The sequence below is a fragment of the Prosopis cineraria genome, unplaced genomic scaffold (genome assembly GCF_029017545.1).
Source record: "Prosopis cineraria cultivar Desert tree isolate PC_DT_omini unplaced genomic scaffold, ASM2901754v1 PC11, whole genome shotgun sequence".
Taxonomy (NCBI): domain Eukaryota; kingdom Viridiplantae; phylum Streptophyta; class Magnoliopsida; order Fabales; family Fabaceae; genus Prosopis; species Prosopis cineraria.
This window is the reverse complement of record NW_026555342.1, coordinates 45,181,391-45,193,939: the sequence shown is the minus strand read 5'-3', so window position 1 is coordinate 45,193,939 and position 12,549 is coordinate 45,181,391. Positions and strand designations below refer to the sequence as shown.

General features: G+C 32.0%; 2 protein-coding genes across 2 annotated transcripts in view; both read left to right on the top strand.

The window, feature by feature from the left end:
* The window catches only part of LOC129286559 (uncharacterized), a 25,938-nt gene extending 17,462 nt beyond the window's left edge, over positions 1 to 8,476 (top strand). The window contains exons 13-14 of the mRNA XM_054922503.1: positions 8,153 to 8,221; positions 8,408 to 8,476. Coding sequence (XP_054778478.1) covers positions 8,153 to 8,221; positions 8,408 to 8,476 — 138 coding nt within the window. The remainder of the gene's footprint in view (positions 1 to 8,152; positions 8,222 to 8,407) is intronic.
* LOC129285298 (transcription elongation factor 1 homolog) lies at positions 8,091 to 12,549 on the top strand. The gene is made up of 5 exons (XM_054920923.1): positions 8,091 to 8,226; positions 10,413 to 10,535; positions 10,673 to 10,743; positions 12,125 to 12,146; positions 12,258 to 12,549. The coding sequence occupies exons 2-5, from the start codon at positions 10,423 to 10,425 to the stop codon at positions 12,316 to 12,318; spliced, it is 267 nt and encodes an 88-aa protein (XP_054776898.1). The 5' UTR covers positions 8,091 to 8,226; positions 10,413 to 10,422; the 3' UTR covers positions 12,319 to 12,549.

Below are 12,549 nucleotides of genomic sequence, written 5' to 3'. Positions count from 1 at the left end.
TATGTATTAACTATAAAATCTAATATAAAGCAAAAACTAGTGCAAATAAGAAGTAAGTAAAAATGTGATCAATATTAAATGACATGATGACTTATGAATTGGAGGCTCCCCTTTTTGTTTTTATTATTAATGAGTTGAGCATTGAAAATGTGATAGATATATTATTTATATGATGTGGTATATTATACAAGTGTCCGTAAATCTATTGAATGGAGTTTAGGGTGTAAGATAGGCTTTTGGCATTAGGATTGAAATTGGGGCACTCACATTATGTTTTGTTTATAAAAAGAGTGAGTTGAACAATAGGTGTCTAATTTTTGATTGAGAAATAATCTGATTGTGAAATAAGTGTTATTAGCTAGAGTTAAGAGAAAGCTCAGGGTAGACACCTAGATCACCTCGATCGAACATCAAACAGAGAAATGAGGTCCGTTAGAAGTTTATCCATGTTGCGTCAATGTTGTCAAAATTGTGTAATGTATCGCGGTGCATGGCACAGAGGGGAACATGCCACAATATCCATATCACATGCCATGGCGCACCTCTGCTTTTTGCATTATTTTTTCTATTTTTAAACTATAATAAAAATGTTTTAATCCTTTTTAGATTCTCATGCTTTTGCATACATCTTTAACTCTAATTTTGGAATTATAAAAGTATACTGAGGTGTTTTGAGTTTTGAAATCCTAGGATCCCATTATTATAAAGTTTACAAACTTGTTAGTCTACCTACCCTTAATTACCATGATTCTTAAAGATTAAATGTGTAATAGTAAAGGAGACCTTGTAACTTACCTTTAGCTGGGTAAGTTAGAGTGCAGAGTATGGTGTAAGGTGGTGATAAAGTGGTGTTGTCATACATTATAATTGTGTTTTTATGACTTGAGATATCTTTTTTTTTTATAAATGTGTTTACTTTCCCAATTAGTAATTTACATTATTAATTGCATGTTCATATAACATGGCATTTTAGTTTGGTTACTAGGACTTTTGTGTCTCATTCCCCATCATTAACTATTTTCAAGGAAGAACTCGACTGGAGAAGCACCCGAGGCATTGTGTGTGTGTGGAACACCATTTAATAATTCTTCAGAAAAGCCTTTTTTACCTTCTTACCCTCTTTTAACTTGTATTTGGAAGATTAAGCCCTTGGGAATCATGCTTCCTTAAGGTTGAGTGCCTTAAATCAATATTATGGTTTTAATATTTAAATATTTTTAGGATCCCACTCTTGACATTAAATATTCTACTATGTTCTATTTTAAAATTACCATGGTAGGCTAATTTTGAGAAGTTGAACTATTTTATTACCATAGTAATTGATTTTAGGACATGTTTATATTACAAGAAAAATCATTTTCTATCATGATAAATTTTCATTAAATGTTTTTATCCTTATCTATCATGGTAAACTCTTTTATACCATAATAACATCTTAAAAAGTAATTTTTATTCTTTTTACCATGGTAAGCCTTACATGTGCCATGGTAATGATTTAAAAATATACTTTACTTCTAATAACTATGGTAGACACTTTTATATATAGTAAGGATTTAAAATTACTTAGGTTTTGTAATAAAGGGTATCTTCATATAAATGAATATAGTGTAAAGTTAAGGATGTTTGATTGTGACCAAAAAGACATACGCTGCAATGCATTACACACATCATCACTAAACCAAAATGAACAGTAATTTAAAACTTTAAACATGCATAGCTTTTAGCATGCACATTTAATTTGAGTAATTCAAGTGTCCACACAATGTTTATCATAAAATCAAACTATTGGCTTTAGTTTGACATAACAATAACTTCAAATGAAGATTTTATCCACTAAAACTCATTTAGGGTCATAAACACATCTTTTGCAAATAAAACTCTTTATAAAATCAACACCAAAATCAAAGCAGGTGTGTGAACAACTTTGTAAGATCATGCAACAATAACCAAGAGGGGTTGAATTAGGTATTTAGCAAATTTTCAAACTAAATAAAACTTTTATAAAGTTTAACTAAAAGAAAGTGCAATAGAAGGTTTTACAACTAAGTTAAATTAACTAACAAATACTTCTGTTATAAAAAGTTCATAAATTACTTCTAAAATAAACTAAACTCTTGAAAACTAGATTAGATAAAGAAGACAAAATTAGTTTATCAAAACACAATTCATGAGATGAAGTAAATAACATTTCATAAATTCAAAACCAAAGAGTGTACGAGAAGATAATGAGCTAAATATAAAGAGATAAGGGTTAGAGATACTACATAGATGATTCATCTAAATCAGCCAACCTCTAGGCCTACATCCAGTCCTCAAAACACCTCTAAGATTTTTCCATTATAACACAAGCTTGGTGCGCATTACAAACCATAAGTTTATTCAAGTACTTGTAAGTTGTTTACAACTTCTCTGTTAAGGATTGTGAGCACTCTTTAACTCTTACAGAGAAATCTCTTTATATTAAACCAAAGGAATACTTCCATTGACTCTTTTAATAATATAGATTAAATTTTTCCTAATGAATTATCACTGAATGAGATGATAGGAACAATGTAGGCACTTTAAAAGAACTCTCTCAAAATAGTATATGATACATCAATGGCCTATAAACTAAGGGAGTGAAAATTTCACATTAACTATATGCAAAATATTAAGATTTCAATAATAAGGCACTTAATACATGATAATGTGTCGCCCACTTACTTAAATAAGGATCTATTTATAGTTTGACACCAAAGAGATGTTAGGAATACTCAAAGTAAATATTATAGTTGTTGCAAATGTGTGGAAGTGAAGAATACTAGAAAAAGTATTTTTTTTCTTACAAAGTACGTACATTAAATGCTTGTTAGAAGGTCACTTACACATGGATGGGAAGGGTGTCATGCATGGATTGACTTAGTATACTTCCATCTGGTTCAATCTTAAGGCTATAATGAAATCAAGCATGTATTAAAGTTTAGAAGCTTCTTACCTCCACTATGAGCTCAAATATGCATAGACACAGGCTAGTTCAAAGCATGGATTAGAAATGTACTCTTTATGGGTCAAAACATGCTTGAGACACTTCTAAATCAAGCTTGAATTAGATTATTTAGGCTTAAGGAAACTTGAAAGTTTCCAAGTGTTAGAACCTATTCAAGCGTGGATCAAGCAAATGTCACACATGGATTACTCAAAGGCATACTTTAATTTGACAATAAGGATAATTCAAGCATGGAATTCATCTTAATCAAGCAAGAATTAGTTCACAAAAGTAAGTCTAAATCCAATGGCTTATTCAAGTGTGATCTAACTAATGCTTAAGACACTTGCTTTCTCTATTATCTCAAACATGTGTGGGAACAGTCTATAAGTCATGTGTGAATTAACCTATAGAATCAAGTAATACTTTTGAAATCTAATTAATACTTTTGAAGTCTAATTCAAGCAAGTTTCAGTTCTAACTTAAGCTTAAATTGAATCCACTAAGTCCTATAATGCATAAATGATAGTTGAATCACGCATAGGCCTATACTAGAACTCGCGTAGATCAGACAAATAAGCAAAGGTACATTTTAAATGTTTGACAATAAGGTTTTAAGGATTATGAGCCTAAGACATAATCTAATGGATGTATTCTTACCATTTAAGTTATGTGATTAGCTCTCATTAATTTTCACATTGAACATAAAAACAAAAACAAAATATAAAGCCTATAATTTTAAGTCTTCTCTTGATCTTCATTCTCTTGAAACTTTTGTCACTTCATAATTATATATTTGATCTATACAAGTAACAAACCCCTTTTTCTTGGTTTTATAATCATCAAAACACATAATTCAAAAAACTTGATCGATCACATTACACACAACCCAAACAACAATTTTCCACTTAATAGGTCATACAACTTAAATTCTCGTACTTGGTTCACAGTCACCCAATACAATTATAATTGAATAAGTGATAAAACTTGCTATAAAAAAATTTCATACCCAAACATGCTTTAATCATCATTGATAAGACCATGTGAGTCAAAAAAAAAGTCTCGTGGCTACAATGGACAAATTTACCAAAAGTCATGAGTCTACATGCTTGATATATTGCATTATTTACATACATTTTATGATGATTTTATTACACTATTGTGTTCTTGGAAGCTTAATTTTTACATATTAGGCATTTTAAGCCTTTAGAATCAATTAAGATTCACTCTTAACCTAATGGTATTTTAGTCATTTTGGCAATTTTAGGCAATTTTAGGACATTAGTTTAGTTTATGTCTTTTGTCTTCTTAAAATCAATGGAACAAATTTGAGATTCAAATTCATTATAGGTTTCAAAAAAACATTAAAAATATAAGTAATAGGATGTTTCAAGATAAAGACATTAATATTAGGTTGTCATGTTTTGTAACCTAATACCTTAGAAATGGCATTGTGCCTTGCAATTGGCCTTTGAATTTTGATTTGGAATTTTGCACACATGCTTTCATCATTCTTGTGTGTACAATTGCACATGGAAATAAAGATTTGGATGAAGATTAAATGGCCAACATATTGGATTACATGACAAATTGCAAAACTAGGAAACCCTAGAGTGACACATGTATATAAGTTAATACAGGAAACTTCTTAAGACTCCAAGCATGGAAGAACTCGACGAAGCAGCCATTAACCATTGTCTCATCATCATTTTAGAAGTATTAATAAGTTTTGATCAAGTGTAGAAGACTCCAAGAAGAGCTACAAGTACACTCAAATTAATCTAGCTTGATTAGTAGTCACATTCATGATTTAACTTCCCAACCAAGTTGGTTAACTAATTTTAGATTTTCCTTAGCTCTGATTACTAGAACCTATTCTATTTCACTTATTTTATACCCTCACATGTTGATCAAGCGGGCTAAATGTGAATCACAAGGGGAACACTTCATTTTACACATTGCAATTCACATCTCACTCTCTCTCATTCTTTAATTTCCATTCCTCTCCATTTTCTCTCATTCTCTTCACTTCCAACCCTAATTCGTCTCATCTCAATCAAGATTTAAAGCTATAGAGGCCATCAAGGGAGGGATTTCTATACAAATTATAAAAGAAACCATTATGAGAGGCTAGATTTCTCTTTCTAAGGAGATAAAGCCATAACTTGAGTCTTTCTAAACCTTATCTATTTAGGTCTTAAACTCAAGTTAATTACATGATATTGATTGGTTTAGAGTATCTAAACATGACCAAGGTAAGAGTTAGGGCTAATGTCAAGAGTTGATCACAGATTGGTATAGTTTTCAAGGTGTTTATGTATTAGTCTAATCACTTATGCATAGTCCTAAAGGTAATTTAAGTATCCTCATATGTCAATTGAAGATTAAAATCGAACTCAATCAAAGTTAGGAAGGGTAATGATGGGAGTGGGGTAGTCTATCCTTGAAGAGCTACTTTGAATATTTGGTTAAGTCTATATCATTTTTCTTTAGTTGCTTGGTTAAAAATCCAAAAATATAAACTCTCTTGAATTCTCTTCTAGAATTAATTTGTTTAGGTCATTGGATTGGTTTTTGATTGCCATTATATGCTTCCTTAGGATTAAATTACCTAAGGTATACTCTCAACTACATCTTAATTTTCTTTGAAGACTTAATACGACTGAGGGCTTTTCAATGCTCAATTACAAAATAATGCCCTAGGTTGGCAAAAACATAAAGAGGACTAAACAAGCTTAAATGGTGTCCTACACACCACAACGATGCAGTAGGTGCTTCTCCAGTTGGATCCTTTCATGTAAAAATATTGATCATGAGGAATGAGACACAAAGGTCTCATTAACTAATACTAATATGTCATGATGCATACCATGCAATTAATCATGCAATTTAGACAATTTTAGTCATACATTTCTAAGTCTTAATATCACATTTAAGTTCATTCAATCGAAAGGTTAGCTACACCTCAAGCTTAACATCAAACCTTTAATTTAATTTGGATTAGGAGCTTGAGTTATTTTATAAACAAGTCATAAATTGATTTTTGGATCTCAATTTGACAAATACAAGTCTCGCAAGTGGCTTAACTTTCATTTCACACTCCCACTTGTGCATACCAATCCACATAAAAAAAAAAGCAAAATTCATAAAGCTTTTATCAAATGACTTTAAGCTTAAGGCCTCATTTCTTGTTAAAACATAGGCTTTTCTTTTTTCATTCATGGCTCTACTCGCAATGAAGACCAAGATCTCTAGTTCCCTTCACTAATTTTGTGAGAAGTAAAGCCAATAATTCAGGCCAGCCCGAAAAAAGTTAGGGTTGGATTAGGCTAAGTGAGCTTTTTTAAAACGATAGGGTACTTTAAGTCCTATCCTAATAAGCTCAACCTAAATTGAGCCTAACCCGAATAAGCCTAACCGGTTCAAATTACCAGCTTTAGTGAGAAGCTTGAGTAAAGCAAAGTCCAAGATCTACAAGGTCAAGCACTAACAGTAGTAGCAGATGATAATGCAATCATCATCAAGAGCATTTAGATTATTTATGGTTGTGACCGTAAAGCGATGATTTGAAAGATGAAGAGGAAGAAGACACAGCCATGATTGATGAGAGTATAAAGAAATCAATCCAAGGAGGCTCCTTGTCTTGTGAGGAGGTGACAAAGGAGATGAAGCAATCAAGAGCAAATGATGAAAAGCAAAGGAAGATGAATCATTGAGTTTCCAAATGATTGATAGTAGTGTATTGAATGCTCGGCGACGGCCATAGTTCTTTTGAGTCGCCACCGTGTCGTGTCCTTGGGTAAAGGAAGTTTTTGATGGTCAACTAACTTTATATTTAATAACTAGTTGGGATTGCACTAATTTTGAAAGGAGGACAATATTATTCTAATAAAAAAATTTAAGATACTAGGCACATCTTGAAAAAAAGTTTTAACATATTTTTGCTATATGCTTGTTAGAATTATGTGGGTTTCTTACCCAAAAAAAAAATATTGAATTTGAATATAGGAGAATGAAAAAAAAAACCCTAAAATATGCAAATAAAAAAAAGTGCCACAAAATGTTATAATTATTGGATAGTTCCTACGGACTTGTCTAGCATATTAGTTTTTGAAAAAATGACAAATTTACCCCTATTTAAAATTTGAAATGAAATATAAAGAGAACAATGACTACTTAAGAGTAGAGGATGACAACTTTTTTTGGGCTATAATTAAAATTGAATAGCAAATTACAAGTATATTTTTGCCATTTTCTCTAACAATTAAATACAACATACTCCTCCAGTGCAGTATATAAGTCACTTTTTAGAAGTATAATCTAATTCACTTTATAAGTTATTTGTTAATGAGATTATTTTGTTTCAAATTGAAATCTACAAATTACCCTTAAAAAGTAAGAAAGAGAAAGACAAAAAAATAATATTATATGATTGACTTACTTTTTACTTTTTACTTGAGAATTATGTTTAAAATTTCACTTACTTTATTCCTTATACTTTTATTGCATTGATATTGATGAGATCAATGAAAATAATTTATAAATAGAACCGGAAAAAGTAAGGAGGACAATAATTACTAAAGAATAGGGAATGGTCACTTCCTGTGGGAATTGTTAAATATATTTTTTTTGGTGTCATTTTCAATTTTCATCTTAAAAAATTAAGATTTTTTTGAGCAACATATTATTACACACACAATTTTTCCCTATCCATATGAAAGTGAGATCAAGCATTAAAAGAGTAAAAATGAAAGCACATGAAATAACCTCTTGTATTTATTTCCTTAATATTTCAAAAAAATATTCAAAATAAATAGTTATTAGAATATTAAAACTTGGTTTAAAAGTGTAAAATGTGCCAATTGAGAGTTTGACTGAATGTTAAATGAAAGTTTAAATAAAAATTATTTTATTTTATTAATAATAAAAAAGAATTTAAGTATTTGGCTACTCTCATTTGGGCGAATTTCTAACAGGCTCAAATAAGTCTGAAGTTAAAATTTTTTCTAAACTTTTAAATTCAGTTTTAAGATTTGTTAAGTCAAGCTAGCATGTTAGATTTAAATTAATTTATTGGCTCTAATTTATATATATAATAAAATATAAAGACAATTCTATAAATAATCACGCGCGCGTATGAAGGCATTTTGGCTTCTACGCTATCCATTTCGCGTTCCCTGGCTACAGAGCACAAACACGAGCAGCTACCCTGAACGCAAGAAGCTACTTTTACGGTCAGAGACAACTGGGAAATCCGTAAGGTAGAGCTTGCATTTTTCGTCTTTCACTCTAATTTATCTCAAAATCGATCTGTCTGCTGTAATACTGAGTTGCAGAATGCGTTTCGAATTGCTGATTTTGGAGAAAGATTATTCTTTAATCAGAATCTGCCATGTTTATGTTGGAAAAATGCTCCTTTCGATTTTCTCTTTCCATTTGTAGTTTCAACACTGCGATTATCACTTTGTGATTTATTTGTCTGACCATGCTCTTTCCGAGTCTGATGCCTGAACTTTCCGTTGATTAGGGTTTGATTTGATTGCCGTTTCTTATCTTGTTAATTGGGGGAACAAATGGAAAAGGAGATAGCTTTGTTTTGAAAATTTGTTCTTTATTTTGAAATTTTGGTGACTAGTTATCTGCTGATTTGCCGTTAAGAGTTCAGGGAAAGATTCAACTATCTTCTTTTCTGTTTTTCTTTTGGTTGTGGAAGGAAGTTTGGGCCTTTAGTTCATGTAGTCTCTTCCATGATCAGTGTGGGACCTATGCAATTATTTTGAGCATTCTCAAAGGGGTAATATATAGAGAATACCCATTTTTCTCTTCGAATAGTTATTGAACAATGAGGTCTCTTTGAAGAGAGAAAAATGAAAAAAGAACCCTCAATGTCGCAGTATTTTCTGATGAAGCTTTTGTTGCCCCTTGAATTTTTTGTTGTGCATTAACTGAATGTTAGCCTTGCGCATTGCACAGAATCTAAAAGTTAATCCACATTGTTGTTAACTTATGAAGAGTACTAAGTGTTATAGAATTTATTTTATACTCCCTCTCATCCTAAATGTAGAAACTAGTTACTCCCTCTATACCTATATATAGGGTGTTTTCTAGAAGCTTGATTTGTCTCTAAATATGAGGGGTGTCATGATATTTTTGAGTAAATAGATATTTTTGTCCTTGTCTTAAAAAGGAAGGTCAAATTAATTGTGTGCTTCATCACCTACCACCATGATATTAATTGTAACATTATTAAGGATGAAACTGGAAAATTCTTCTGGTTTTATGTGCTTTCAACCAAATAATAAATTTTTATTAGCATGTGGGATTTGGTTAAAAACACCTTATATAGATGGGCAGGGGGAGTAACTATTTCACACCTATTAAGAAAATTAGGTAAGTTGGTTATTTGAAAAATGTGTGTGTTTCCCCACCTAGTTAAATAAGGTTTGTTGTTGTTGTAAACTACTACTAAATTTTCAAATATGAAAGCACTACCATATATCTCCTTTTTTTTTATAAGCAAAATTACTAATTTCAAGAAGCATTTATTGCATTTTTCTCAAATTGTCTCTCATAAAGTTGATGTTTATTTTTACTAGACTTTTTTTTTTTTTTGGTTACTTATAGGGATAATTTAATTCAATTTTTTTAATTTTAGACATGGTTATTACACTTAGTCAACCTTTTTAAATTGTATGTATTGGTTATTTTCTTAAAAATGGTAAAAAAATCATTTGAGATGGTTTGGACATGTATAGAGAAGATCTTAGGAGACACCAATGAGGAGAGTGGGACAAATAATTTTAAGCCTTGTAAAGAGAGTAGAGGAAGAGCAAAGAAAATACTTATGGAAGTTGTTGATCAAGACTTCATAATTAACAACATTCCTAAAAGTTTGGTAACTAATAGAGCACAATGGTGTGGTGCAATCCATGTGGCTGACCCTATCTAGTGGGATAAAGCTTGTTGTTGTTGTTTTTGAAAATGGAGGGAGTATGTGTGTTGGTTTTTTCTAAAATACTCCTTCTAATAATTTACATTGGAGTATTACTAGCTTATACATCATACAAGAATCTGACTATTGGGTTAGTTTGGAAAAACGATAATAAATATGGGAGACAAAGAAGATTGAGATCTTACATTTAGGATCAAGACAAACCTCCCAACTAGCTCCTACATTTAGGACGTGAAGGAGTGTATTGATATGGCGTGAATTTTGATCTTGGAGGACCATCATCACATTACCCCATATATGGAGAGGTGACAAGCATCTGTTTTTCAAAATAGAATAAAAATTGACAAAGAAACATGAAATGTGCAATAGATGCTTGAAACTCTTTAATCACCAGGATAGTTTACCTCAATCACTAAACCTTTGTTATTGTCATCAAGTTTTTAGATTGCTAAGAGGTTGGATTTTATGTTTTTAATTCAAATATATCAAATGTAGGATTTGAGCTATGGGAAAGAGAAAATCAAGAGCGAAGCCTCCTCCAAAGAAACGAATGGATAAACTTGACACCGTCTTCAGTTGCCCCTTCTGCAACCATGGCTCTGGTGTTGAATGCCGCATGTATGCAATTTTTGACTATTTGTCAAGGGCTTTGCAAGAGTCTCTGATATATTTGTTTCTGAAACCATTTCCCTTTTCCTGTTATAGATGGAGGTGAATATTCATTTTGATACTCATTTTTGGCTTACTTTTGACAGAGATATGAAGAACCTGATAGGGGAAGCTTCTTGCAGGATATGCCAAGAGAGCTTTAGCACCACCATTACAGGTGTGTTTCAGGCCCTTATTTGTACTTTTTAGCAATGAAAACATTGATTATATGAAGCTAGTAATTAAGTCCCACGGCTGGACTTGGTTTTCCATCCTCACACTTGGCACTGTTTATAGAAATGATGAATAAATCAAATCAGTGAGGGCATTGGAAGTATGTGAAAAAGCCAATTGATATTGGAATATGCTTTGTTTTTACTTATGATGCCTTTTGCCTTTTTAAGAGTGATTGGCAATTCGCCCATGTTGTACTTGTAGACATCTGGCCCTGTGAGCCTCACAACGTGAGGTATTAAGGTTCCTTTACTTTTAGACATTAGGTCTTCTGAGGCATCAAGGGAGGGAAGAGATTTCCTTTACTTGTAGATTGTAGACGTCAGGTCCTGTGAGGTGTTAGGGAAGGAAAGAGATTTCCTTTCCTTCCTTGTTTTCTAATGTCTGTTTTGTCTTTGTAATCATTACTCAACAGTATATTTTTAACCAACAGCATGATTGTCATTTTCTTTCATCAAAATTATGTTTTCATTTCATTATTTTCTATTTGTTATACCAAACAAATCATAATGAGTCCTTTGAACCTTTTTTTTTTTGGGCGGGGGGGTGAGAATCATCCTGCATACTAAATAATCCGGATTGGGTCTATAAGGGGCTCTAAATAGAGGGAGCTTCCCTATGTGGATTTTTTCGGTTCACAAGACTTGCATTTAAAATCTTGCCTGAGCGACATCAAGTGTATTTCACTCAGCCTAACTACAATTAGTAGTGACATAACATTTTGAAAGCGTGGGCAAACAACATAATTCATATAGTCGATGATAGTTTTGGGGTGCTTGGTAGAATATTTTATTTTTGGATAAAAGTGCATTTTTGCTTCTGAAGTATTTTTTGAGAAGCACCCACCATCCTAAACTATTGATTGGAGCAATTTTACTCTTAATGTAATTAAAATGGAGCATTTTCACCGTTGCTGTTAAATTTTCTACGGTCAATGTTGAAGTCCCAATTAGCATTTTCTAGCGGTCAATGTTAGGAATTTGACGGAAAGGGCAAAGACACTTTATTTTAATTACTTTAAGGGTGAAATTGCTCTAACTAATAGTTTAAGGTGTTGGTTGCTTCTCAGAGAACATATCAAAGATAAAAATGCACCTTTACCTTTTATTTTTTCCTTTTCTTTGTGAATGTCTGAAAGAAAATGACAATTAAAACATTTTCCCTATACTATTCCGGTTGGAATAGCTTTACTTGTTCAGTTGTTCTTTTTAAGATTGCTTAACTCAACACTTGCATAATTAGAAACTCTTGCAGTCATTATATGCTCTAAGATCATATGCATTGCTGATAGAATTATTAATCAATCCTTTTCCTTTCATTTTCAGCTTTATCCGAGCCAATAGACGTGTAAGTGCCATCAGTCTGTGAAAAACCACCTTTGCCTTCTCACACACATGCACATACCTGCATGGAGTAGAACCCACACATGACTTAAGAATCTGTTTTGATATAATGCAGATACAGTGAATGGATTGATGAATGTGAACGGGTCAACAACCTCGAAGATGATGGCGCTTAGCTTAGAATTTGGATGCTGACTGACAACTGTGTTCGGTGGCAGAACTGTCGACAGAATATATCTGTTCTGCTTTGTATTTTCTACTGCCTGTATGTATACTATGCTTGTTCCTGTTTTAAGAAGCGATTGTGCAAGCACAAGTTTGGTTCCTATGTAGACTGGCATCTATGGCTTGCAATAGAATGTAAACGTGACTGAGAATAATGGAGCCTGCTTTACTATTTTGATGAA

What these genes read in the sequence shown, in the direction of transcription:
- LOC129285298 (XM_054920923.1), top strand. Translation starts at nt 10,423, where the DNA reads ATGGGAAAGAGAAAATCAAGAGCGAAGCCTCCTCCAAAGAAACGAATG. An exon ending in TCTGGTGTTGAATGCCGCAT is followed by an intron (nt 10,536 to 10,672) that starts GTATGCAATTTT and finishes TACTTTTGACAG; the next exon opens with AGATATGAAGAACCTGATAG. An exon ending in TTATCCGAGCCAATAGACGT is followed by an intron (nt 12,147 to 12,257) that starts GTAAGTGCCATC and finishes GATATAATGCAG; the next exon opens with ATACAGTGAATGGATTGATG.